The sequence below is a fragment of the Pongo pygmaeus genome, chromosome 8 (assembly GCF_028885625.2).
Source record: "Pongo pygmaeus isolate AG05252 chromosome 8, NHGRI_mPonPyg2-v2.0_pri, whole genome shotgun sequence".
NCBI classification, from domain to species: Eukaryota; Metazoa; Chordata; class Mammalia; order Primates; family Hominidae; genus Pongo; species Pongo pygmaeus.
In genome coordinates, this window is record NC_072381.2 from 27,834,753 (window position 1) to 27,862,670 (window position 27,918).

Sequence of the window (27,918 nt, forward strand, 5' to 3'; positions counted from 1 at the left end):
AGGGGAGAGGGCATAATACCTAATACAATGTAGTTACATTGTAGTTTAGTAGTTGTTAAACTCTACTGGTTTTGTTTGTGTTATTTTTATTGGTTTTTGTTTGTTTGTTTGGATGGTTGGTTGGTTTTTTCTTTTGGGTTTTTTTTTTTTTTTTGAGGCAGGATCTTACTCTCACCCAGGCTGGAGTGTAGTTATGCAATCTTGGCTTACTGCAACCTCTGTCTTGCAGGCTCAAGAGATTCTCTTGCCTCAGCCTCCCAAGTGTAGGTGGGATTACAGGCGCGCCACCACACCTGGCTAATTTTTGTATTTTAGTAGAGACAGGTTTCACCATGTTGGCCAGGCTGGTCTCAAACTCCTAACATCAAATGATCCACCTGCCTCAACCTCCCAAAGGGCTGGGATTACAGGCATGAGGTACCATGCCTGGCCTATTGTATTTTGTAAAAAATATTTTCCATCAAGGTTGGTTGAATCCATGGATGAAGAAGCCATGGGTACAGAAAGCTGCCTGTAGCTGCTCACAGAACCACTCCAGACTGATTTTTAAGTTGACTGACCTTCCTTAGAGGTTTCAGCAGGAAAACACCACACCCTTCTCCACATCCATAGCCATCTACCCTTTTAGAGGAAGGTTTACTCATCCCATCTGGGGATATCATTTTGGCTTTGCTCAACATGACATTAAACGAAGGGTCTAACATGCAGCTCACTCCACCACAGAGAGCTGTTTCACAGTCTCCTGCAACCAAGCAACAAATAGCAAACCCAGTGAGAAGAAACAGTGTTTGATTCATATACACAGTGGCTTCCCATCTCATCAGAGATTACCTCTCTTGGGAGGTAAACACTAAGGGTTCCCTTCTCATGGAATATAATGTGAATGGGGTCCCCTGAGGTTGTATAGTGTAGAGATACAGGACTGGAAAAATAACAGAACTGAGAATTTAGAGATTTGGAGTCTGGTCTTGGCTCTGTCACCATTTAGGGGTGACATTTAAGGATGGATATTAATCAAGTCATTTAATCTTACTGGACTCATTTCTTGGCACCATAACACAGATGGGTTAAACTAGAGATCTCTAATATTATTAATATCTCTAGCTCAAATATACAAATTTGAGATAAACTTTGACAGTGGGCTTTCTTCATTTAGTTTAAAGAATCTTGCAAAAGGGCCGGGCGTGGTGGCTCACACCTGTAATCCCAGCACTTTGGGAGGCTGAGATGGGCAGATCACCTGAGGTCAGGAGTTCGAGACCAGCCTGGCCAACACAGCAAAACTCCATCTCTACTAAAAATACAAAAATTAGCTAGGTGTGGTGGTGCATGCCTGTGATCCCAGCTACTTGGGAGGCTGAGGCAGGAGAATCACTTGAACCCAGGAGGCGGAGGTTGCAGTGAGCCGAGATCACGCCACTGCTCTCCAGTTCAGGCAACAGACCAAGACTCTGTCTCAAAAAAAAAGAATCATGCAAAAGTCATTAGGAGATCTGATTTCAGTTTCCACTCTCCTATGATTTTGTTAATGTGAATTTCCAAGAATGTTTTGAATTGCCATTAGGTGAGCCAATTGTATAATTCACGATAGTAAATGCTCACTACGTTCAGTATAAAAAATGTTCACTTTTGGCCTGGCATGGTGGCTTACCCCTGTAATCCCAGCACTTTGGGAGACCAAGGCAGGTGGATCACCTGATGTCGGAAGTTCGAGACCAGCCTGACCAACATGGAGAAACCCCGTCTCTACCGGAAATACAAAATTAGCCAGGTGTGGTGGCACATGCCTGTAATCCCAGCTACTCGGGAGGCTGAGGCAGGAGAATCGCTCGAACCCGTGAGGCGGAGGTCGCGGTGAGCCAAGATTGTGCCATTGCACTCCAACCTGGGAATAAGAGCAAAATTCCGTCTCAAAAGAAAAAAAAATCTTCACTTTTGACTTTTGACGGGCCAAGGTAGCCGACTAGAAGAAGGCTCCCATCAGAAAAAAAAAAAAAGAAACATAATAAGCATGTGAATCCTTCACCAGCAACCAAGCTATCGAGGTTCTTTCATCAAAATTGACTAGAAGGCTGGCATGACCCACGGAGGGAAGGAAGAGCAGTGTGGTGCAGCAGCCCACCTGAGAGCCACACGGGGAAGGGGAACCCCCTTCTCCCAGCCAAGGGAGGCGGTGAGTGAAGGTGCTACCCAGCCAGGGAAACTATGCTTTTTCCGTGGGACTGTGCAACCCATGGATCAGAAGATCCCACTCACAAACCTACACCACAGGGGCCTAGCATCCCAACCCCGGAACATGCAGATTCTTACAGCCTCTCAGCTGGAACATGCTTAAGCCTACCAAACACCCAGGGAGGAGTGACCAGCACCGGCTGCTGCTGCCACACTGCCTACTATCTAAGCCATTTGAGCTCCTTGGGGGAGGGGCAGCAACCAGCACTGGGACTCGCAACTGCCTAACATGCTAAAGCTCCCTGGGCAGGGGAAAGGCAGCACCCATTTCTATAGCTCCAGGCTGTGCATCTCCCCTGCTGGAGCCAGGAGGCTGGATAACTTGGTCCCAAGACTTGTCCCCACAGCCCAACACACCAGCTATGGCAGTCTGCAGCCAGAGTGCCTCTTCAGTTCTAACCCTGACCTATTCTTCCTCAGTGGGTGCTGCTTCCCTGCAGGATCTCCAATAACTCCAGCCAGAGGCTCAGGGACAGAATTTGAATGTCCCTGCGCCTGAGTCCCTAGGAAGAGGTGTGGCTGCAGTCTCTGTGGACCAGCAGACTTAGCCTCTCCTCCTGGTAGTTCTGAGGAATCTGGGTAGCCCAGATGAGTGTGTTTTCCCCCAGTGAAACACTCTCTCAATCAGGGGACAAAGTACTTCTTTAAATTGGTCCTGCTACCCGTGCCACCCAACTGGGTGAGACCCTCCAACAGGGGTTGTCAGACCTCCCCACACAGGAGTGATCCTACTGGCATTCAAGTTGGTGCCTCTCGATGCCAGAGGTCCCAGAAGAAGGAGCAGGCACTCATCTTTGCTGCTGTCCAGCCTCCTTGAGTGATGTCAGGCACAGGAGCAAATCAGACTAATAAGGTCTGAAGTGAACCCCCAGCAAACTGCAGCAGCCCTACAGAAGAGGGACCTGACTATTGAAAGAAAAACAAACATGCAGAAGGCTACAACAACAGCATCAACAACAACAACATCAAAAAAGGCCCCCACAAAAACCCCATCCAAGGGTCTGCAGCCTCAAAAACCAAAACTAGACAAACTCATGAAGATGAGAAAGAATCAATGAAAAAATGCTGAAAATCCAAAAGGTCAGAGTGCCTCCTCTCCTCCAAATGATGGCAGTGTCTCTCCATCAAGGGTGCAGAACTGGACAGAGGATCAGATGGATGAGTTGACAGAAGTAGGCTTCAGAAGATGGGTAATAAAAAACTACGATGGGCTGGCCGGGCGCGGTGGCTCATGCCTGTAATCCCAGCACTTTTGGAGGCTGAGGTGGGCAGATCACAAGGTCAAGAGATGGGGATCATCCTGGCCAACATGGTGAAACCCTGTCTCTGCTAAAAATACAAAAATTAGCTGGGCATGGTGGTACACACCTGTAGTCCCAGCTACTCAGGAGGTTGAGGCAGGAGAATCACTTGAACCTGTGAGGCAGAGGTTGTAGCGAGCCAAGATGATGCCACTGCACTCCTGCCTGGGTGACAGAGCGAGACTCCAATTCAAAAAAAAAAAAACAAAAAAAAAAACTACGATGAGCTAAAGGAGCATGTTCTAACCCCGAAGAAAAGAGAATCTTGATAAAAGGTTAGAGGAATTGCTAACTAGAATAACCAGTTTAGAGAGGAACATAAATGACCTGATGGAGATGGAGATGAAAAACACAGCACGAGAACCTCGTGAAGTGGAAAAAGGATATTAGAGTTTGAAGACCACCTTACTGAAATAAGACATGCAGACAATAATAGAGAAAAAAGAATGAAAAAAGCCTCCAAGAAATATGGAACTTCATAAAAAGACCAAACCTATGATTGATTGGAGTGCCAGAAGGAGACCGAGAGAATGGAAACAAGCTGGAAAACACACTTCAGGGTATTATCTGGAAGAGCTTCCCCAAGCTAGCAAGACAGGCCAACATGCAAATTCAGGAAATACAGAGAACACCATTAAGATACTTCACAAGAAGATCAACCCCAAGATACATAATCTTCAGATTCTCCAAGGTTGAAATGAAGAAAACAACGTTAAGGACAGCCAGAGAGAAAGGCCAGGTCACCTAAAAAGGGAAGCCCATCAGACTAACAGCAGACCTCTCAGTAGAAACTCTACAGGCCAGAAGAAATTGAGGGCCACTATTCAACATTCTTAAAGAATTTTCAACCTGGAATTTCATATCCAGCCAAACTAAGCTTCATAAGTGAAGGAGAAATAAAATCTTTTCCAGACAAGCAAATACTGAGGGATTTCATTACCACCAGGCCTTCCCTGCAAGAGCTCCTGAAAGAAGCACTAAGTATGAAAAAGAAAAACTGGTGTCCTGGTGCGGTGGCTCATGCCTGTAATGGGAGGCCGAGGCAGGCGGATCACGAGGTCAGAAGATCGAGACCATCCTGGCCGATACAGTGAAACCCTGTCTCTGCTAAAAATACAAAAAAACTAGCTGGGTGTGGTGGCGGGCACCTGTAGTCCCAGCTACTTGGGAGGCTGAGGCGGGAGAATGGCGTGAACCCCGGAAGTGGAGCTTGCAGTGAGCTGAGATAGTGCCACTGCACTCCATCCAGCCTGGGTGACAGAGCAAGACTCCACTCAAAAAAAAAAAAAAAAAAAAGAAAAAAGAAAAACTGGTACCAGCCACTGCAAAAACACACCAAAATATAAAGACCAATGACACTACGAAGAAACTGTGTCAACTAGTAGTATGCAAAATAACCAAATAGCATCATGATGACAGGATCAAATTCACACATAACAATACTAACCTTAAATGTAAATATGCTAAATGCCCTAACTAAAAGACACAAACTGGCAAATTGGATAAGGAGTCAAGACCCATTGGTGTATTCAGGAGACCCATCTCATCTGCAAAGACACACATAGACTCAAAATAAAGAGATGGAGGAAAATTTACCAAGCAAACAGAAAGCAAAAAAAAAAAAAAAAAAAAAAAAGGGGGGGCTTGCAATCCTAGTCTCTGACAAAACACACTTTAAACCAACAAAGATCAAAAAAGACAAACAAGGGCATTACATAATGGTAAAGGGAATAATTCAACAAGAAGAGCTAACTATTCTGAATATACATGTACCCAATACAGGAGCACCCAGATTCATAAAACAAGTTCTTAGAGACATACAAAGAGACCTAGACTCCCACACAGTAATAGTGGGAGACTTTAACACCCCACTGTCAGTATTAGAGAGATCAACAAGACAGAAAATTAACAAGGATGTTCAGTACTTGAACTCAGTCTGTATCAAGTAGACCTAGTAGATGTCTACAGAACTCTCTATTCTAAATCAACAGAATATATATTCTTCTCAGTGCCACATGGCACTTATTCTAAAAAAAATCGACCACATAATTGGAAGTAAAAACTCCCCTCAGCAAATGCAAAACAACGGAAGTCATAACAAAATTTCTCAGACCACAGTGCAATCAAATTAGAACTCAGGATTAGGAAATTCACTCAAAACCACACTATTTCATGGAAATTGAACAACCTGCTCCTGAGTGACTCCTGGGCATATAATGAAATTAAGACAGAAATCAAGAAGTTCTTTGAAACCAATGAGAACAAAGAGACAATGTGCCAGAATCTCTGGGACTCAGCTAAAGCAGTGTTAAAAGGAAAATTTATAGCACTAAATGCCCACATCAGAAACCTAGAAAGATCTCAAATCAGACTCCAACATCACAATTAAAAGAGCTAGAGAGGCAAAAGCAAACTAATCCAAAAGCTAGCAGAAGACAAGAAATAACTAAGATCGGGGAAGAACTGGAGGAGATAGAGACACGAAAAACCCTCCAGAAAATCAATGAATCCAGGAGGAGTTTTTTTGAAAAAATTAACAAAATAGATAGACCACTAGCTAGACTAATAAAGAAGAAGAGAAAGAAGAATCAAATAGAAACAATAAAAAGTGATAAAGGGGATATTGCCACTGACCCCACAGAAATAGAAGCTACCATCAGAGAATACTATAAACACCACTATGCAAGTAAACTAGAAAATCTAAAAGAAATGGATAAATTCCTGGAGAGATACACTCTGTCAAGACCAAACCAGGAAGAAGTTGAATCCCTGAATAGACAAATAACAAGTTCTGAAATTGAGGCAATAATTAATAGCTTACCAGCCAGAAAAACCCCAGGACCAGACAGATTCACAGCTGAATTGTACCAGAAATACAAAGAGGAGCTGGTACCATTCCTTCTGAAACTATTCCAAGCAATTTAAAAGAAGGGACTCCTTCCTAACTCATTGTATGAAGCCAGCATCACCCTGATACCAAAACCAGGAAGAGACACAACCAAAAAAGAAAACTTCAGGCCAATATCCCTGATGAACATCGATGCAAAAATCTTCAATAATATACTGGCAAACTGAATCCAGCAGCACATCGAAAAATATATCACCACCATCAAGTTGGCTTCACCCCTAATGCAAGGCTGGTTCAACATACACAAATCAATAAACATAATCCATCACATAAACAGAACCAAAGACAAAAATCACCTGATTATCTCAATAGATGCAGAAAAGGCCTTTGATAAAACTCAACTTCCTTTCATCCTAAAAAACTCCCAATAAACTAGGTATTGGTGGAACATATCTCAAAATACTAACAACTATTTATGACAAACCCACAGCCAATATCATATTGAATGGGCAAACCTGGAAGCATTCCTTTGAAAACTGATACAAGACAAGGATGCCCTCTCTTACCACTCCTATTCAATGTAGTATTGGAAGTTCTGGCCAGGGCAATCAGGCAAGAGAAAGAAATAAAGGTATTCAAATAGGAAGAGAGGAAGTCAAGTTGCCTCTGTTTGCAGATGACATAATTTTATATGTAGAAAACCCTATTATCTTGGCCCAAAAACTTATTGAACTGAAAGCAACTTCAGCAAAGTCTCAGGATAAAAAATCAATGTGCAAAAATCACAAGCATTCCTTTACACCAACAATAGGCAAGCAGAGAGCCAAATCATGAATGCACTCCCATTCACAATTGCTACAAACAGAATAAAATACCTAGGAATACAGCTAACAAGGGATATGAAGGACCTCTTCAAGGAGAACTACAAACCACTGTTCAAGGAAATGAGAGGACACAAACAAATGGAAAAATATCCCATCCTTATGGATAGGAAGAATCAATATCATGAAAGTGGTCATACTGCCCAAAGTAATTTATAGATGCAATGCTATCCCCATCAAACTACATTGACATTCTTCACAGAATTAGAAAATGCTATTTTAAATTTCATATGGAATCAAAGAAGACCTCGTACAGCCAAGACAATCCTAAGCAAAAAGAACAAAGCTGGAGGCATCATGTTACCTGACTTCAAACTATGCTACAAGGCTACAGTAACCAAAACAGCACGGCACTGGTACCAAAACAGATATATAGACCAATGGAACAGAACAGAGACCTCAGAAATCACATCACCACACATCTACAACTATCTGATCTTCAACAATCCTGACAAAAACAAGCAATGGGGGAAGGATCACATATTCAGTAAATGGTGCTGGGAAAACTGGCTAGCCATATGCAGAAAACAGAAACTGGACCCCTTCCTTACACCTTATACAAAAATTAACTCAAGATGGATTAAAGACTTAAATGTAAAACCCAAAACCGTAGAAACCCTAGAAGAAAACCTAGGGAATACCATTCAGGACATAGGCATGGGCAAAAACTTCATGACAAAAATGCTCAAAGCAATGGCAACAAAAGCCAAAATTGACAAATGGGACCTAACTAAACTAAAGAGCTTCTGCACAGCAAAAGAAACTATCATCAGAGTGAACAGGCAACCTACAGAATGGGAGAAAATTTTTGCAATCTACCCATCTGACAAAGGTGTAATATCCAGAATTTACAAGGAACTTAAACATATTTACAAGAAAAAGACAAACAACCTCATCAAAAAGTGGGCAAAGGATATGAACAGACAATTCTTAAAAGAAGATATTTATGCAGCCAAGAAACATATAAAAAAAACTCAACATCACTGACCATCAGAGAAATACAAATCCAAATCACAATGAGATACCATCTCATGCCAGTCAGAATGGTGATTATTAAAAGTCAGGAAACAATAGATGCTGGTGAGGCTGTGGAGAAATAGGAAAACTTTTACACTGTTGGTGGGAATGTAAATTAGTTCAACCATTGTGGAAAACAGTATGGCGATTCCTCAAGGACATAGAACCAGAAATACCATTTGACCCAGCAATCCCATTACTGGGTATATATCCAAAGGGCTATAAGTCATTCTACTATAAAGACACATGCACACGTATGTTTACCGCAGCACTATTTACAATAGCAAAGACATGGAACCAACCCAAATGCCCTCAATGATACAAAGGATAAAGAAAATGTGGTAGATATACACCATGGAATACTATGCAGCCATAAAAAGGAATGAGATCATGTCCTTTGCAGGGACGTGGATGAAGCTGGAAGCCATTATTTTCAGCAAACTAACACAGGAACAGAAAACCAAACACTGCATGTTCTCACTCATAAGTGGGAGTTGAACATTGAGAACACATGGATACAGGGAGGGAAACAACACACACCAGGGCCTGTTGACGGGTAGGGGGTGAGGGGAGGGAACTTAGAGGATGGGTCGATAGGTGCAGCAAACCACCATGGCACACGTATACCTGTGTAACAAACTTGCACGTTCTGCACATGTATCCCATTTTTTTTAAGAAGAAATAAAGAAAAAATTTGTTCAATTTTTTGGTAATCATGCCTCATGTCTTGGTTACCTAACTTCAGCATACCTTGTTTAATTGCAAGGAAGGCATAGTACAGTGCAACAAAAGATGATGAGCATGCAGAATCCATAGCAAAAGAGGGGCCAGTTAGGTTAAACACATAAGAAATCCTGTTAGCAGCTATGCTCGTTGCAGATCCAGAGGCATTATAGTGGTTTGCGTTCTTGGAGTTCTACGAGACATAAATTCATAGTCTTGATTCATAATATCTATAAAAAATCAAAAAGATTTTCAGTGAGTCTCTTACTAAAAGGAAAAAAAAGCTTTCTTGCTTTTTTACTTGCCATGTAGATTTAAAAACATATTAAGATATCCATCTCGTCTCTTTCGTTTACATTGGCCACGACCACTAATCATAATAAAAGGATGTAAAACCCGATGATGTGTGAGTATCCTTTACTTCTGGGACTAAGTAAGTTTTTATTAAATTTCATATTTTTATGACAAGTGATATAACATAGACATTCTTCTTACAACAAAATAACATTTGCCATCTCTAATAGTACTTGTCAGTTTTGCAAATTGCTTTCGTAGACATTTCACCATCCGAGTTCATATCCTCCCATAGCTGAAGGACAGATAGATAGATATTTTTAGCATAATCTTAGAACCCATGTAAATTGAAGCCCAGAAAAGCTAAAGAAAGTCATTTAAGATCATTTAGTTTTATAAAAGAGATGAGCCAGGATGCTAGTTAAATGCTTCAGATTCAGCACACTGAAATATATTCACTTCCCTTAAAGGCTGAGCTGTCACATCACTTCAGACCACAATCTTTTTTTCTTCCTTTCTGCCTCTACCTGGGCAATCTCATTCATTCCCACGGCTTCAGTTACCATCTAGTTCTGATGACACTCAATCGTCTCTCTCTAGCCCAATCTCTCCTACATTCCAAAAACATGTTTCTAAATCATACTCCACATCTCTCCTTTGATGGTCTACAGACACCTAAGATTCAACCACCTTACCAAGGTTGATCCACAAGAATCTCAGACTCAACGGATTCAAAACAGAATTTGACTTCTTTCCACTTCCTCAAACCCAAACTTGTACATCCTACCTATATTGTGAGTGCTTCCACCAAGCCACAAACCTCAGTGGAATCCTGGACTCCTTTCTACTCTTTATACCCTACATCTAATCATTTACCATGTACCGTCCATTGGGCCTTTATAAATTTCTCTTAAATCTACAGACTCTTCTACCTTACTTCAGGACAGCATCCTCTCTTCCCTGAATTACTACGTTAGTCTCCAACTTGATGTTTCTGCCTCCAGCCTTGCCCCCTCCCTGCAACCCCTCAATCTGCATTCGACTCTGTGGCCAGTGTGATCTTTGAAGAATGGAAATCCAATCATGATCTCCTCTGCGTCACGCTTTTCTCCTCCTTTCCAACACTTCAGAGTCTCCCCACGGTCCTCAAGAAAGTCCAACTCCTTTATAGGTCTCTAAGTTTTCCACCACCAACCTCACCAGACTTGCAGACTGTACTCTATTGTACTCTAGGACTGGCCATACCAAACTTTCCATTCCAGGAACTCAACCTGGGCTTTTTTACCTCCTCACCTCTGGAAAGACTATTCTTAAAATTCCCTATTTCTGGATGCTCTTCCTTTCATTCTCTCCCCACTTGTTAGGTCACTTCTGGGCATCCTTTAGGTTTCAGCTTTGATGTTACTTCTTCCTGTGCAGCCTGCCCTCACTCACCAAGACTGAGGTTGGCACTCTCTTCCCTGTGGATTCCACAGCCCCTGTGCTCACCCTGAATGTGCTACTTGTCACTCATATAAAAATCATCTCCCTCCATGTAACTTCATGGTAAACTCTCTGTGATTCTCCCAGGTATAAATCTTCAGTAGGTATGGACAGATTAGCCCCAACACACATGAACCACATAAGCCTTCATATTCTAATCATGGTTTAATACCAAGACAGTTTCAACTGAATTGTCTAGACACAGTGGAAAATATGAAGAAAGAAAGACTCAGTTGAGGAAACATGGAGGCTGACTTTGATGAGTTTCTTGGTAACTTGATAAGGAGAAAATACTTACGGCAGCCTTAAATTGAGAAGCTTGGTAAGCTTTAGTTAGTAGAATTTAGCTAGTGGCATTCCACTCTAAGTTGCTTTTTATTATAAAACAACTATTGCCGTAATACATTATTACTTTTATTAACAAAAATTAAATTTCACCAGTGCATTATTTGAGGCTTAGAATAAAGGTTGAGAACAAGATAGGTCTGCGAATTTAAGTGCCCAGTACCTAGAGGGTACCTGCCCTGGATCTGAAGTTAATTTCAAAAGACATCTGGGAGTAGGAAATCTCAGATTTCAATTGGCTCCAAGAAGTTCCTTGGGGATCCAGATCCCGTTTAGACTCTGGAATTCAGAAGCTCAAAGTTAGCCTAATATATATTCCTCGAGTCAATATATTTTCCTAATATATACTCCTTGAGTCATTGCGGTCTACACTGACCCACTAGGGTCAATGAAGTGCCTGGATCTCTGCAATCTATCAAGTTGTCTGATGTGTGGCTCCTATGGACCTATAGTCCTTTACACTCATTCCAGGCTGTCGGGAAATGTCTCTGTGTATAGAGGTTTTACTGGTCTTCCTGGACACCCTGGGGAATACTGAGAAGAGAAATATGAGTGATAACTACACAGTTTTAGAAAGAGAAATGTTTTTGTGGCAAGAGGAGGCAAATACTCGGTGATCATAATTGAAACCAGCCACACATTTGCTATAGCAAAACCATTTGCTATAGCAAAGCTGGCCTGAGAATTGTTGTTTGATGGTTTTTGGTTTCTGTTCATTGCTGTCTCACCAATGAAGACTCCTGTCCTGGAACCAGCCACCTCCTTGGCAGGGACCCCAGCACTCTCCAGGGCTCTATAAGTGCATTCCAGAAGCAATTTCTGCTGAGGGTCCAGACATTCAGCTTCCAAGTCACTAATTCCAAACAAGTTATTGTCAAATTCATTCAATCTACAAAGAACAAAATGACATTAAATGGCCTCTGAAGAATACCTACTTATATTAGTACTTATGCATTTTTTTCCTTCTGTAAAATGTGGTTGCCAAACTTTCAGATTATGTTGGCTCATCTCATGTAATCATTAGTTTCTTTTACCTTTTACTTTGTTTTTTTTATTTTTATTTTTATTTTTTTGAGATGGAGTCTCGCTCTGTTGCCTAGGTGGGACCAGGCTGGTGTGCAGTGATGCGATCTCGGCTCCCTGCAACTTCTGCCTCCCAGGTTCAAGCGATCTTCCTGCCTCAGCCTCCTGAGTAGCTGGGATTACAGGTACGTGCCACCATGCCCAGCTAATTCTGTATTTTTGGTAGAGACACAGTTTTGTCATGTTGACCAGGCTGGTCTCAAACTCCTGACCTCAAGTGATCCTCCTGCCTCAGCCTCCTAAAGTGCTGGGATTACAGGTGTGAGCCACCTTGCCCGGTCCTCGTTTCTGTTAGCTGTTATTTTGTTTAATACTAGATAATTGTAAAGTACATCATAAACTAGGCGATTTCTTTGGGGCCCTGATAGAGTTTGGATATGTGTCCCACCCAAATCACATCTTGAATTATAATCTTCAGTACTGCAGGTGGGGCCTGGTGAAAGGTGATTGGATCATGGGGGTGGAATTCTCATGAGTGGTTTAGCATCACCCTCTTGATGCTGTCTTCACCATAGTGAGTGTTTTCTCGTGAGATCTAGATAGTGAGTGTCTTCTCCTGAGATCTAGATAGTGAGTGACTTCTCGTGAGATCTAGCTAGTGAGTGACTTCTCGTGAGATCTAGCTGTTTGAAAATGTGTGGCACCTCATGCTGTCTCTCAATACTGCTTTCCCCATGTGAGGTGCCTGCTCCCCCTTTGCCTTCCGCTATGATTGGAAGCTTCCTGAGGCCCACCAGAAGCCAATACTACTATACTTCCCATACAGCCTGCAGAACCGTGAGCCAATTAAACCTCTTTTACGAATTACCCAGTCTCAGGTATTTCCTTATAGCAGTGCAAGAATGAACTAATATAGGCCCACTCCTGCTCTCTTCTGTCTTACCAACAATACTGGGTATAGTTCAAATGGAATTACTGGATCAAGTATTAGATTAAAAGGTTCAAGGAATTTCCTTATACACCCTCGCCCGTTTCTATCAGTTTCAATCAAATACGGAGCCAGCACATTTGCTTACTAAGAAATATAATAAAGACAGTAAAAACAGGAGTTGCAGGTTGAGGAAAGAGGAAGTAAGGGGAAATGATTATTTAGGTTTCTAGTTTGGATGACTACAAAAAATATAAGACAAATGAAGGCAAGAGAGATTTTGTAATAGGGCAATTTTAGATCTACCCAGGATAGATATAGGAGTGGGGAACAGACTTGGGTGGAAAACGAAAAGAAATAGCACGTTGAGAAGAAATTAAAAAGTTAAAGGGCCCTACCAGTAAATCACTAAAGAATTTCACTGGCTGGGTGCAGTGCTCACACCTGTAATCCCAGCACTTTGGGAGGCCAAGGTGGGTAGATCACTTGAGCTCAGGAGTTTGAGACCAGCCTGGTCAACATGACCAAACCCTGTCTCTACTAAAAATACAAAATTAGCCGGGCTTGGTGGCGTGCACCTGTCGTCTCAGCTACTCAGGAGGCTAAGGCAGGAGAATCACTTGAACCCAGGAGGCAGAGGTTAGTGAGCCGAGATTGCTTCATTGCACTCCAGCCTTGGCGACAAAGTGAAAGCTCGTCTCAAAAAAAGAGAGCCAGTCATGGTGGCTCACGCCTGTAATCCCAGCACTTTGGGAGGCTGAGGTTGGCAGATCACCTGAGGTCAGGAGTTCGAGACCAGCCTGGCCAAAATGGTAAAACCCCATCTCAACTAAAAATACAAAAATTAGCCAGGTGTGGTGGCACATGCCTGTAATCCCAGCTACTCAGGCAGGCTGAGGCAGGAGAATTGCTTGAACTCAGGAGGTGGAGGTTGCAGTGAGCCGAGACCACACCACTCCACCCCAGCCTAGGTGACAGAGTGTGACCATGTCTCAAAAAAAAAAAAAAAAAAAGAATTTCATTAGCAGGATTTGAAATAAACTAACTAGATGAACTATTTTTGGAAATTCCAGCAATAATCTTACCTTTCAATAGAAGCAGCTCTTCCTGCCCGGCTTTTACCTGGCTTGGTGTCATCTGCATCAAACCATCCTTCAAAATTAAGCCTTTCTGGTAAAATCTCTACCGTGTAGTTTCTGCCTTCCATAAGCACTTGCCAGAAGTCGTCAATTCCCTCTCCTATTAGAAAATCATAGTCCAAAAAATTATTCACTCTGGTCATAAAATAAATACAAAGAAATCAAAACTTTTCCTAATTACTGTCAGTAACAAGTTAGGAATTATAATTCAGAAGTATACTCTCAAAATTCTAAAATGAAAAACCGAGGAATAAATATACTAAGAAATGTGCAAGATTTATGTGAAGAAAAAAAACTAAAGCTAAAAGTGGGCATGAAACAAGCCTTGAAGAAATGAAGAGATATAACTGCTTCTTGCTAGACTCGTTCAAAATACTGATTCTTACATAGTAAAACAAGTATAACCATTTGTTCTTTTTTTAACTTGACAAAGCGATTTTTTTTTTTTTTTTTTTTTTTTTTTTGGAGACAGGGTCTCACTCTGTCGCCCAGGCTTGGAGCGCAGTGGTGTGATCTTGGCTCACTGCAAGCTCTGCCTCCCAGGTTGACGCCATTCTCCTGCCTCAGCCTCCCAGGTAGCTGGGACTACAGGCGCCCGCCACCACGCGCAGCTAATTTTTTGTATTTTTAGTAGAGACGGGGTTTCACCGTGTTAGCCAGGATGGTCTCGATCGCCTGACCTCGTGATCTGCCCTCCTCAGCCTCCCAAAGTTCTGGGATTACAGGCCTGAACTACCATACCCGGCTGAGGTTAAATATTTTTTCAAGCTATCTTAACGCTGGTAGGTAGTAGAGTTGGAATTCAAACAAAAAGTCTAGCTTCTGACACCATGCTCTTAACTACCACTTGCCATACCATACTCATATCCAGATTCCTGACCTTGTTTTTTTAAAATGTTGCCTTTGTGCTTGTCAAGAACGTGTAGCCTTTCATTGTTGAGTCCTGGCCTTGATATATACCTATTAAAACAAATGTGTTCATTATGTTGTTCAAATTGTCTATATCTACTTTTTTTTGCATTTTAAAAAATTTCCTTGAGTTATTAATAATTGGGAAAAGTATATTAAAAATTCTATGAATTAATTTGTCAATTTCTTTACAAAACTCTATAAATGCTTGCTTTACCCATTTTGAGTCTATTTCATTAGGTATATATAAGTTTAGATTGTTACCTACCTAATAAATCAAATTCTTTGCAATCATTGTAGTTACCTACTTTTTCCCTAATGATGCTTTCTTTATTTCTTAAAGGTTGTCTGATTTTAATATAATTGTTATTTTGATTAATATTTGCTATTTGCCATATATATCTTTCCTTTTTTTTTTTTTTTTTTTTTTTTTACTTTTAATCTTTGTTTTTCTGATTCAGGTGTATCTCCTTATGGCATAGAGACTGATTTTGTTTTATAATTTAACCTGATAATCTCTTTTTAAAATGGCAACTGTAGCCCATTCAATTTATTGTAGTAATTAATATATTGAGATGTTTCCAGTATTTTACTTTTGTTTTTTATTTTGTCCTTTTTTTTTTTTTTGAGGCAGAGTCTCTTCTGTCAACCAGGCTGGAGTGCAGTGGTGCAATTGTGGCTCAGTGCAGCCTCTGCCTCCTGCGTTCAAGCGATTCCGATGCCTTAGCCTCCTGAGTAGTTGGGACTAGAGGCACGCACTACCACAACTGGCTAATTTTTGTATTTTTTTTAGTAGAGACGGGGTTTCACCATGTTGGCCAGGCTGGTCTCGAACTCTTGACCTCAGGTGATCCACCCTCCTTGGCCTCCCAAAGTGCTGGGATTACAGGTGTGAGCCACTGTGCCTGGCTTTGTTCTTTTTTCTTTTCCATTTTCTCACCTGCTTCTAGGACTCATTGATGCTTCCTTAATATTTTCTCAAACCATTTTTATATTTCTATTGGTATGAATGTTACATACTCTATTCTACTCTTTTAGTGATTATCCTAAAATGATACCCTGAATACCTGAGTTAATGAGACCTAAATTGAATATGTTAACCCGTTTCCTGAAAAATACTCACCACCCCTCTATACTTACATGCTATTGTTGCTCAATATTTTACACGTTCCTTTTTTAACACCACAAATTAGACATCACATTATTATTTTTTACAATGTTCATTTAGATTTACCTACATAATTACCAATGGTCTGAGTCATCATTCCTTTGCACATTCTAGACATTACCTCTGCATTTTTTTTTTTTTTTTTTTGAGATGGAGTCTCACTCTGTCGCCCAGGCTGGAATGCAGTGGTACGATCTCAGCTCACTGCAAGCTCTGCCTCCCGGGTTCACACCATTCTCCTGCCTCAGCCTCCAGAGTAGCTGGGACTACAGGCATCCGCCACCATGCCCGGCTAATTTTTTGTATTTTTAGTAGAGGTTGGGTTTCACTGTGTTAGCCAGGATGGTCTTGATCTTCTGGCATCGTGATCTGCCTGCCTCAGCCTCCCAAAGTGCTGCGATTACAGGCGGGAGCCACCGTGCCCGGCCTACTTCTGCATGTTTATCCTCCTTCCTGAAATAGATCCTTTAGACATTACTTTAGTCCCTTGGTAGTAAATGCTGCAGCTTTTGTTTATCTACAAATTGTCTTTATTTTATCTGCATTCATAGAAGGTACATTCTCTGGAATACTTCTAGGTTGAGAATTCTTTGCTCTCAGCATTCTGAAGATATCGTTCCACTTCCTTCTGGCTTCTATTGTTGCATTTAGAAAAGTGCTATCAGTTCATTGTTATTGTTCTTTGTGGGTGATCAGTCTTTTCTCTCTCACTATTATTAGAATCTCTTTTTCTTTGGTATCTGCAGTTTTATTACAATATGTCTAGATTTGAATTTCCTATTTATCCTGTTTTATAGGGCCTCTTGTATCACTAGATTCTAATTGAAATAAACCAGGGGGTTGTGTTACAGGAGACTTGTCTTGAGTTATGGCTCCTTAGCTAGGACATGGTTTTAACTAAAATTGTATGTTAAATTAGGGGAATTGTTTGACTCTTTAACCAGAATGACTTCGCTAATACAATGACAGAAATTTCATAAGTTTCTGATGAATTGAATTTATGTCTACACACAGCTTCTTTTTTTATTACGTTTTAGAGATAGAGAGTCTCTCTGTCACTCAGACTGAAGTACAGTGGTGTGATCATAGCTCACTGAAGCCTTGAACTCCTGGGCTCAAGCAGTCCTCCCACCTCAGCCTCCTGAGTAGCTGGGACTACAGGCATAAGCCACCTCACCCAGCTAATTTTTGCTTTTTTTTTTTTTTTTTTTGGTATAGTTGAGGTCTCTCTATGTTGCCCAGGCTGGCCTCAAGCAATCCTCTCATCTCAGCCCCCCAAAGTGCTGGGATAACAGGCATGAGCCATGATGCCCGGCCCTCTGCACACAGTTTCTAAAGAGGAGCTCTACAGGCCTGGCATCGTGGCTTACGCCTGTAATCCCAGCACTTCGGGAGGCCAAGGCAAGTGGATCACCTGAGGTCAGGAGTTCGAGACCAGCCTGGCCAACATGGTGAAACCCCATCTCTAAAAAATATACAAAAAATAGTCAGGCATGTGGCAGACACCTGTAATTGCAGCTACTCAGGAGGCTGAAGCAGGAGAATTGCTTGAACCCAGGAGGCAGAGGTTGCAGTGAGCCCAGATTGCCCCACTGCACTCCAGCAGGGGCGACAGAGCGAGTATCCACCTTAAAATAAATAAATAAATGAATAAATAAATAAACGACAACTTACCACAAGGGTTGTTTTAGTAATGTAGGCATTATGTAGGAAAAGATTATTGTTGCTTTATCACTCTTACCTCCTGGAAAATTGCATCCTATTCCCACAATTGCAACCTCATCTTTTTTTTCCATGTTTGATTAATCTGATTGGCAGCTAAAAAAAATAAATAAAAGAACGAAAGATCAGGAAAATAAAATCTCTTTCTCAGATTAAGAAACCAATGGGGGCTTGGTTCAATTATTCAACTTATATACTACATTCTTGTTAGAACTAACAATTCCTCATCTTGCATTCTTTGCACCTCTTGTATCAGCACATATTGTATTTTTTTTTCTTTTTTTTTTGAGACAGAGTCTCATTTTGTCACCCACGCTAGAGTGCAGTGGAGTGATCTCGGCTCACTGCAACCTCCACCTCCCAGGTTCAAGCGATTCTCCTGCCTCAGCCTCCAGAGTAGCTGGGATTACAGGTGCCCACCACCACACCTGGCTAATTTTTGTATTTTTAGTAGAGATGGGGTTTTGCCATATTGGCCAGGCTGGTCTCGAACTCCTGACCTCAGGTGATCTGCCCGCCTCAGCCTCCCAAAGTGCTGGGATTACAGGCCTGAGCCACCGCATCCAACCATATCTTGTATGCTTCCAAGGATGTTTGCATAACAAACATAGGAATAATGTCTTCCTCTAGGTCAGAGGATAGATTTGTTTGCTGTACAATGATAATGACTTTCTGGAAGGGAGGAGAGTTTTTTTGTAGCACTTCATATTTTTTAGCACTTCGATATTTTTTTTTATTGAGGTTTTTAAAGTTTAAGTCTTCTTAGCCATCACACAAGCTCACTGCGTGTGCAAAGGACTTTCTCATGGCACAGCAGTTAGCATGGGCTTCATGTGCACGTTCATTCTCCTTGGTCCCCCACACTCCTTCCAAGTCTCACTGCACAAAACAGAGCAGCCAGCTGGAAGGTGCACCTGCCATGTGTTGGTCACAGCCAAGGAACCCTGCACGTAAGAAATCCACTATTTTCAGAGGGCTACTAACACACCTGCCCGTCATGGCATCCGTGATAATGTGGCAGGCTCACCTTTAGATGATGAGTAGGGAAAGCTCAGTTCCTTCACAGTGTTTGGCATTTTGGCATTTATCGAACCCTCCCTACCCCCAGAAACTTCGATGCTTCAAGCTATAGATTTAGAAATTTGCTTAATACCTATTCTGATATTATAACCTGAGTTAATAGTACTTCCAATTTTAAGGTGTACTTCAAATTATTTATAAATAGCCATTGCTTGCTTACCCAAGACCAGAGCTTTTTGTGCAACTCAAAGAAAACAGATCCCATTTCTTTACTACCCATGTATTCCCTAGGAGTGAGTCAAAAGGAGAAAAGGTCAGATGAATTTATATCTTTAGCTACACGTCTAAAATTGTATTAAAGTCTCAAAAAAGTGCTCGGAGCCAACTGGTGGATTATAACTTTCATCTATTTGAATCGAAATGAGTTCAAGTCATGGAGCTAGGGATAAATCTTTTTATATCGGCTTCTCAGGGATTTGTGGGCCACAGACTCGGAAGATATAATATTTTCTCTTTTCTTCAGAGCATAATGGTATTTTGTTACATTTTGTAGCATACACACACAAAGGGATAAAATACAGATAAAAATATGCATTTTGCACGGGCAAAAGGCACTGTACTAATGCACATTTATAATGCATCTCTTACAACTCAGGGACGTAAACTAAGGATTTGTTTACAAAGGATAAGCCTTGTATACAATGGTAGGCTAAATTGAGATAGAGACACAAGTCCATTTTGGTCCTCTCATTAAGCACCTGATTTAATACAGGATTCACTTCAGCCAAGGCAGGTGTGTTACTTTTTCCAGCTGCCTGCAGAAGGCCCTGACAAACTATACCTTCAGGGCAAAGGAGAAAACCTCCTACTGCCCTGCAGAATGTGCCCTGCCCTACTTCTGAATGCCCTAACACTAATCTCATGTTGCATAATCAGATATTACGGCTACTTGAGAGGAGACCAAAAACAAAACAAAACAAACATCAACAACAAAAACAGGCCCCCAAATTCCCCAGGAATAAAGCTTTGAATGTTCTTTTGACTTAGCAAAGCTGTCTCTACAGTTCTATGTATGCCTGAATAAGACCTGTAATTATTTTAGCAACCATCCTTTCTCTACACTGCTGCCTTGTCATGATCACAAACCATTCTGAGCAATTAAACCTAGAATAATTTTGCAAAGGTAAACAAGCATCTAAAATGTTTGGAGGCAGGGTGCAGTGGCTCATGTCTGTAATCCCCGCACTTTGGGAGGTCGAGGTGGGTGGATCACCTGACGTCAGGAGTGATCCACCCACCTGCCTGGCCAACATGGTGAAACCCTGTCTCTAGTAAAAAATACAAAAATTAGTCAAGCATGGTGGCACATGCCTGTAGTCCCAGCTACTAGGGAGGCTGAGCTAGGAGAATCGTTTGAACCCGGGAGGCAGAGGCTGCAGTGAGCCAAGATCATGCCACTGCACTGCAGCCTAGGTGACAGAGTGAGACCCTATCCCAAAAAAATAATAATAAAATAAAAGAAAATGTTTGGCTTATAGAAATTTGCTGTGGCCCATGTTTTGAGTTGCTGGTCATTATTCAATCTGGTCGTCACTTTCTGGTATCTCCAAATTACAAGCCCCAGCCAAGAGGTGCATCCTCCCTTCTACTTGCAGAATCTGAAAATCATGGCCTGTTTCATCCTCTGCCTGGTCCTCTCTGGTATCCCTGGGATCCACGCCCTGATGGAAATGTAATGCTCTGGCCCCCTGGGCATGTATGCGCAAGCCACGCGCACAAAGACTCTCCTTATGAACAGCAACACAGTTACAATGCAGTTGCAACACAGTAATCACCATTGGACAGAGATAAACATTTTATATCTGCTTCTCAGAGTTCTAGATTCCATTTAAGTGAATTCATAAGTGTTGAGGCCTTAGGGATATAAACCGATAACATACCCTCCTGTTTCAGTCCTACACCAACTTAGAAATAAAACCAAAAGGGCCGGGCACGGTGGCTCACGCCTGTAATCTCAGTACTTTGGGAGGCTGAGGCGGGCGGATCACGAGGTCAGGAGACTGAGACCATCTTGGCTAACACAGTGAAACCCCATCTCTACTAAAAATACAAAAAATTAGCCAGCGTGGTGGCGGCCCCTGTAGTCCCAGCTACTCTGGAGGCTGAGGCAGGAGAATGGTGTGAACCCGGGAGGTGGAGCTTACAGTAAGCCAAGATCGTGCCACTGCACTCTAGCCAGGTGACGGAGACTCCGTCTCAAAATAAATAAATAAATAAAATAAATAAATAAATAAATAAAACCAAAAGTCAGGTCAATATCCAAAGATGCTATTCCTGGTAAAGGATATCAAGCCAAATGTGACTTGACGCCTTGACCAAAAAAGATTTTTCTAGTATTTTCTCTTAGTCTTGACTCTGAAAACTGAACAAAGAGAAGGCTGGTCCACAGAACAGACACTTACCCAGTATATTAGGAACACATGGGACTGACTGACTGTTGTATTTAGGACCCTTGATTGAGGGGGTGCTAAACCTGTCCAAACGGTAAGGTATAGGTTTGGATTTAAAACATGAGATGGTTTTCTTAGACACACCCATCATGCTACTCCTTTTATTACTCTGAGGAACATGGTTTCTAAAGAAGGTGGGATTTACGACAGATATAGTTGCTCCTGTGTCAAGTAAGGCAATGGAGAGCTCACGTTATGATTATATTAATCTCTCCCAATTTGTCAAGGTTGAATACTGGGAGAGGTGAAACCCTTTAACTTCCTCAGAGCACCCCTAGTCTTCCTGAGTTGTATCCTCCTGCTGTGGGTTCCACTTCCACCTAAAGCAGTCCTGTTTAAGGTGTCCTGGTCTTTTACAATAGTAACAGGCTGAGGGAAGAGTCCTCAGACCGAGAGGGCTTTTAATTATTCTGAGGCTGACAGGTTTGAGAAGTTAATTGCTTTAACTATAAACGCATAACTCTGGCAGTCTTTGTTTTTCTCCTTCATCATAGCACAGGATAATTGGTTAGCTAAGTTAACTAGTTCCTTAGTTCTGACCATGGCCCGATTTGTTATGTGGTGTTTCACAAGAGTGGCTAAATCATCATCTGGTCTGTTTTAAAAGTTTGCATTTAATAATGTGCCATTTGTATTGTTTTCAAGGCAATCAGCTGACATCCCACAATATTGTCTCAAAGTTTTACCAAAACATGAAAAATAATCTCAAACTAATTCCTTTGGGTTCTGGTAGCATTGCTGGATTTTATTCCAATCCACAAACCTTTGGAATGCTGAAGGAATGATAATTAACAGAGCAGTCGCTCATGCCTTGGCATCTTTGAGCCTGTCTTCTGAACTTTTGAGGACTTGTTGTCATCCTATTGGACCTTTGGAAATTGATTCTGCTAAATGGTCTGACCACTGTGCTTTTTCCAGCCATTCCTTAGCTTTAGCATCCAAAACCAACATGTGGAGCAGCTGGTAAGGGTCTGAATGACATGGGCCATATGACCAGTGACCTGACAATGAGCTCAAATTCTTGGGCACATCTTTATGGGAGTCAGGAAATTCTTTAACTTTGCCTCCTAGCTCAGCCTTTGACCAGGGTTGAAAGACCATCACTGGGGTTTCCCTACCTGTTACTGGTCATTCCCTATATGGTGTGATCATGAGAGATGTTCCTACAGGGTCCCCCTTTTCCACTTCTTCCAGATGAGAGGCTGCCAGGGAGACTGTCGTGAAATCATCAGGAGACGGAGTTGTAGAAGTAGACCCCCCTGTTGCCTTCTGTTGAGTAAGTAGCAGACAAGGAGAGGAAGATGGCAGGCTAGAGCCTGCAGGCAGAGGAAACAGATCTGGTCTAGGAAGTTCAGAGAGGTCGGAGTAAGCTGGGGATGTACGTGGAGGTGGGGGAAGAACCAAGGGGGATATAAGCAATTCTGAAGATTTCTTTAAGAGATATAAAGCACTAGAGAGTTATTAGTTAGTATCTCTAAGTTGTTTGTTGGCCTCCTGTGAGGAGGTGAGGCAGTCTCCCCCGTTTTTGCTACCTCTCTAGGTACCACTGAAAGTAGCTCTCCCATTCTGGCTGTTGAGTTTTTGTGCATGCATTTTCCATCCTAGTTCCCAGGTACACTAATTTGGGCATCTCAGAAGATCCCCATCTAGGCCACTGTAACTTAGAACCTCTGTGGTTACAATGGGCCACTGTCACAGGTATTGACTATCTAGGGCCGATGTTGCTTGGGTGGAAAAAATATTTACCAAAATGGTTGCAGATTTTTAAAAGGCAGATTTATTAGACAAAGTAGGGAAATGTGTTTCAAAAAAGCAACAGGCAAGTCAGCGAAAGAGGAGCTAACTGCAAGGAGACAAAGGCTTCCTGAGGATTTTATAGGATGGTCTTTGTGCTGTGTGCTGAAGAGGGCTGTGTGCAATACTGATAACAGCAAGGTTGCAGTGAGCTAACTTACATGTTTTTTTTGATTAGTCAAGATGTCTGGTGATAGCTGGATGCAGGAAGATTGTGACTTATTTGTGCAGTAGGGCTGTGTGTCCTGGACCATGAAAAAGAGGCAGATTTATGGCTTATTTGGTTTTTGTTCTTGCTTTCTCCTGCTCCCGCCAACCTGACTTCTTATCCCTAATTAGGACTCAACTAATCCTTAATTAGGACATCCACTTGATTAAATATTTGAATGATTTACCATAAGTATTTTGCATATATCCAGCGGGAGTTTCTAAGGGTGGAACTTCATGTTCTGCAGCTGCAGAGGCTTAAGCCAACTTAGAGGCCTTGTTCCCCAGAATTTAGAGTTTTCCTTCCAATTTAACCAATTCAAGGAGTGTGTCAGACCCAATGGGTGCTGCTTGTGGACCTAGCTTTCCAGCGCAATTAATCCCTGAACTAATTTGGTCCACTCATGTTGCGGCTACCTGAATCAGTGTGGCAGGGGCTCAAGGCACAGGAGGGGCTGACCTGTTGGGTGAGATTAGACCCTAATTATGTTCCTCTGAAGAAAAAACCTAATCAGAGCGACTGGATCTCTTAGGAATCAGTCCTCCCAGACATCCTCACGTAATTCTCAGGAAATAGTCACCCATGTTTTTGTCTGGCTCAGTGAATCTTTATTTTGACATAAGACAACATAGACAATATGGCAGAAGAAGCAGTCAGATAAGTGTTTGTCTCAGGTGAGCAGAGGGATGACTTTGATTTCTGTCCTCTGTTCTCCACCTGTGAATATAAGTGATCAATTTACATTGCCAGAGTGAATTCAAGAGAACTGTTTTAGGGTAAAGATCTTGGGCCCCACAAGTAATTTTCTTCTGGGCAAATTGTGAGGGAGCTAAGTAGCCTTTTATCTTTGAAGCTATCTTATTTACGAACCAAATAGGAGGTGGGTTGGTGTGACCCAGTTCTCTGCTTGACTTTTCCTTTTTGCTTGGTGAGTTTGGGGTTCCAAATTTATTTTCCTTTCGTATTCCCCCAGCTTCCTTTTCATATTTAAAATCATTTGGAGAAAGCATTTTAAAAAGAAATGAGTCTCTAGTCTCAGGATTTTTCTTTTATGAGCTGGTCCCTTGTACCTAGGATGTTTTATTCCTAGAAGTTAAGGTTCCATGGTGCTAGAAAGGCTCATTCTTAGGTGGTCTTGTCTCATGGAGATTTAAAAAAAAAACAGGAGAAGGAAAGAAGAAAAAAAGAAAAACAATATGTATGTGGAGCTAGGCCAGATTTATAGCAACAAAAGGGAAAGTAAACCTGGAAGTTGGTTCAGGCTATGCTACTGCCTCCTCAGTTAGAGCACTTCTTTGGGCAACCATTACTCTAGACTTCTCAGTTGCACATTGACTTAGTTGCAAGCACATACCATTACAACAACCTAAGTAAAAAACAGGACAGAACACAAATTATTATTATGATTCCTATTATGAGCAATAGCTTCTGCCACCAAGTTCCCCAGGATCCAAACAAACCACTCAACTAGTCGATTCGTAAGGGCTTTGGATCTGACAGGTTAGTTATCTGAGTTTTTATGTCAGTCATAAGTCAGGTTATGTCATTTGATTCCTCTAAGATATAAATCCAACATTCAGTTTTTATTGTGGCAAAGGTTCCACCTTGGGCTGCAGTGAGCATATCTAACGCCATACAATTTTGCATCTTGGTTTTCCTTATACATGAGTCCTTATTGTTTAGCAAAGAGATAGCCATGCAGCTATCATTTACGGCCTTTTGGATATTATTTGTTAAGGCCTCTATATGCCATAGAACATCTTTAATATCTATTTGTGGTATAAAGATAGAAGCTGAGTCATCATACCATTGGAATACAGAATGTGTCCAATGAGACTGTAAATGAAAAAGGTCTGCTGGTTTGGCAGAGTCTGAATTATTCATCCTTGTGCCCAAGCATAACCTAGGGAACATTGTCCTAATCATCCTGGGGGTAACTGAGGCCATAAATTAGTGCTACGTAGCCAATATGTCCTATTTTGAGCTAACTAATAAATACCATGTTGCTGTACCCAATTCGTGGTATGCTAGCTAGCATCTTGTAGTAATAATATGGTCACAATGTTCTCCAAGTATCCACCACATGTCTCCTGCACTGTTTGGTCTGGGTCCTTAATGTGGTTTCTTGGTTCCCAGCATAAAGGGTCATTTTTAGCTGAGTTGGCCAAATGAAACGGTAAGACAGATAAACCCATCCCAAATTTGCATTATCCCATTTTGAAAATGGGCAGATACTTTGGGTGTGGTTATCACTCACTCTTTTCACTGGATGGGGGGGATACTTAGGTAAGTGGTAGTGAGCTGGTCCTTTCCTCTGAAAAGCTTTTCCCATGTGCCTTTCTCCTAAGAGTCTTTTCAATGGGCTAACTATATGTATTGTCCTTTCTTATGCCAGCACTAAGGACACCAGACCATTTCTGTAATATAATACATTTTTGGTGTTATAGCCAGTCCTGACCTCGGAAGGGAGATACCCATCATGACAGGCTGGAGCCACTGGAAATAGGCATGAGTTGGCATATTCAGCAGTCATCTTTTTGGAATCTGTGTGTATAATCCTGAGCTACTGTAGAAACATGTTTATTTCATGGGCTACAGCAGACGGCAGTGGCAAGAAGGCAAGAAGGCGTAGGGAAAGAGCATAAATAGATGCAGGGTTGTGAGATTCATTTTAACTACTGCAAAGACACTAAATCAGATAAACCAGGTGCTGGGTTCTTCATAAGATAGCAATTGCCAGTATCCCTAGGACAATCATCATAATGGCTATTACACAATAAACACAGGTACTCTTTTGTACACAGGCATGGATGGGCCAGTGTCTTGGGTTAAAGCTGTCAACAACAGCTGTTATCTGCTTCTAGTCCCAAGTCAAAGGTTGATATTGTTTAGTGAACTGGAGGCAAAGATCCTTGGCTGGAATCACTGTTCACTCAGGAGGATGTACCTTTTTAAGATGAGACATGTAAATCCATGAGTCTATACCCCCTAATTGTGCAGCACATGAATTAGTCAATACTACCTGGTATGGACCCTTCCATCGGGGATTAAGGGAGTCCTTTACCAAAGACTTTCTCTTTTGTAAGAGACAAAGTCTGTAGGCTACAGATTATGACCAGAAACCTCATCTTCAGGGAGGGCACTGTAAAAAGAATCCTTTACCAAAACTCGGCTTTTCATAAGGTGATGAATGAGTCCCTTACAATATATTGCAATATATCTCTCTGGAGAAAAGTTGGGTTGTTTATTTGGGTTCCTTACACATGGGCCTTCCCATTATAATTGTATAAGGGTATAGTTGATGTTTCACAAAATGTTGGATCAGAGTGTAAGGAGTGCCAGGAGGAGTTCTAGGCCAGGACAGGTGAAAAGCCCTTATGAACTTAGCCAATTGTGTTTTAATTATACCATTGGTCCTTTCCACCAGCCCTGAAGACTGAGGGTGGTAGGCACAATGGAAATGTTGAAGTATGAGGAAAATTTTGCAAATAGTTTGAAAAACCTGGCCGGTAAAATGAGTTCCCCTATCACTGTGAAGTTCAGAGGGGACTTCACAGAGTGGAATCATTTTTTCACATAGGACTTTTTCCAACTGCCATCGCTGTTTGTTGCCTGCAGGGAAAAGCTTCAACCCAGTGGGAAGACTTGTAGATCGTTACTAAAACACACTTTTAAACTGGAGATAATGGCAGCTGAATACAATCAAGCTGCCATACCTCAGAAGGTCCAGCCAGAAGGGGAAAATGATCCTGGGCCCCCAGGAGGGGCTTTCCTGGGTTTTCTTTGGGACAGAGAACACATGGAGAGTAAATCTCTTGCGGCACCATGAATGATAGTTTCCAGTAATATTGTTTACGCCAGGATACCATTTTCTCTGGATTCCAATGGGTCAGATTATTAATATATTCCATAAGAGGCATCTGACATCCCATTGGAATAATGGGTTTATTATTAGGTTCACATCATATTTCAGTTTGCAGAGACAGGTATCCCCCTTTCTGTTTCCAAGTAGATTTCTCTCTTGTTGGGGTTATGCTCTGGGTTTTCTTCAACATGTTTGTAAGTGTTTCAGGTTTTATGGCCATTCCCCAGATGGGGGCTGGTGGCTCAAATACTGCTCTTTTAGCTGTAGCATCAGCAGATTGGTTACCCTGCTTTCAGTGGTGTCCAACTTAGAGTGACCTGGGATTTTTATAATTGCCGAAAGTTTCTGTTTTCGAATGACTTCTAACAGCTCTGATACTTCTTGTCCATTTTTTATGGGTCACCCCAAGGAGGTTAAATATCCTCTCTCCTTCTGTAGCATCCCAAAGTCATGAGCAACACCAAATGCAGAGCAGCTGTCAGTGATTGACAGCAGCTTTCACAGCCTTG

The 27,918-nt window shown here is 41.8% G+C and overlaps 2 protein-coding genes across 3 annotated transcripts in view; both read right to left on the bottom strand.

The window, feature by feature from the left end:
- Positions 1-9,110: 9,110 nt before the first annotated feature.
- Positions 9,111-19,088, bottom strand: LOC129044979 (putative uncharacterized protein encoded by LINC00614). Its single transcript, XM_054503298.2, has 4 exons — positions 19,040-19,088; positions 14,160-14,313; positions 11,852-12,012; positions 9,111-9,232 (listed from the first exon to the last, which is right to left on the bottom strand). Exons 1-4 carry the CDS (start codon positions 19,086-19,088, stop codon positions 9,144-9,146), a joined length of 453 nt encoding a protein of 150 aa, XP_054359273.1. The 3' UTR covers positions 9,111-9,143.
- Positions 18,044-27,918, bottom strand: part of ANKRD26 (ankyrin repeat domain containing 26) — a 124,320-nt gene continuing 114,445 nt past the window's right edge. The window contains exon 37 of one of the 2 annotated variants that reach the window (XR_010127400.1): positions 18,044-18,108. The gene's annotated coding sequence lies outside the window, so the exon portion shown is untranslated. Of the gene's footprint in view, positions 18,109-24,847; positions 24,911-27,918 lie in introns of those variants that run through there. The other variant, XR_010127399.1, reaches the window with a different exon arrangement.

Coding starts and splice junctions, on each gene's coding strand:
- LOC129044979 (XM_054503298.2), bottom strand. CDS start 19,088: ATGCCAAACACTGTGAAGGAACTGAGCTTTCCCTACTCATCATCTAAA. Junction 14,314..19,039: donor TCCCTACTCATCATCTAAAG/GTGAGCCTGCCA, acceptor ATTTTCTAATAG/GAGAGGGAATTGACGACTTC. Junction 12,013..14,159: donor AGAGCTGCTTCTATTGAAAG/GTAAGATTATTG, acceptor TGTTCTTTGTAG/ATTGAATGAATTTGACAATA.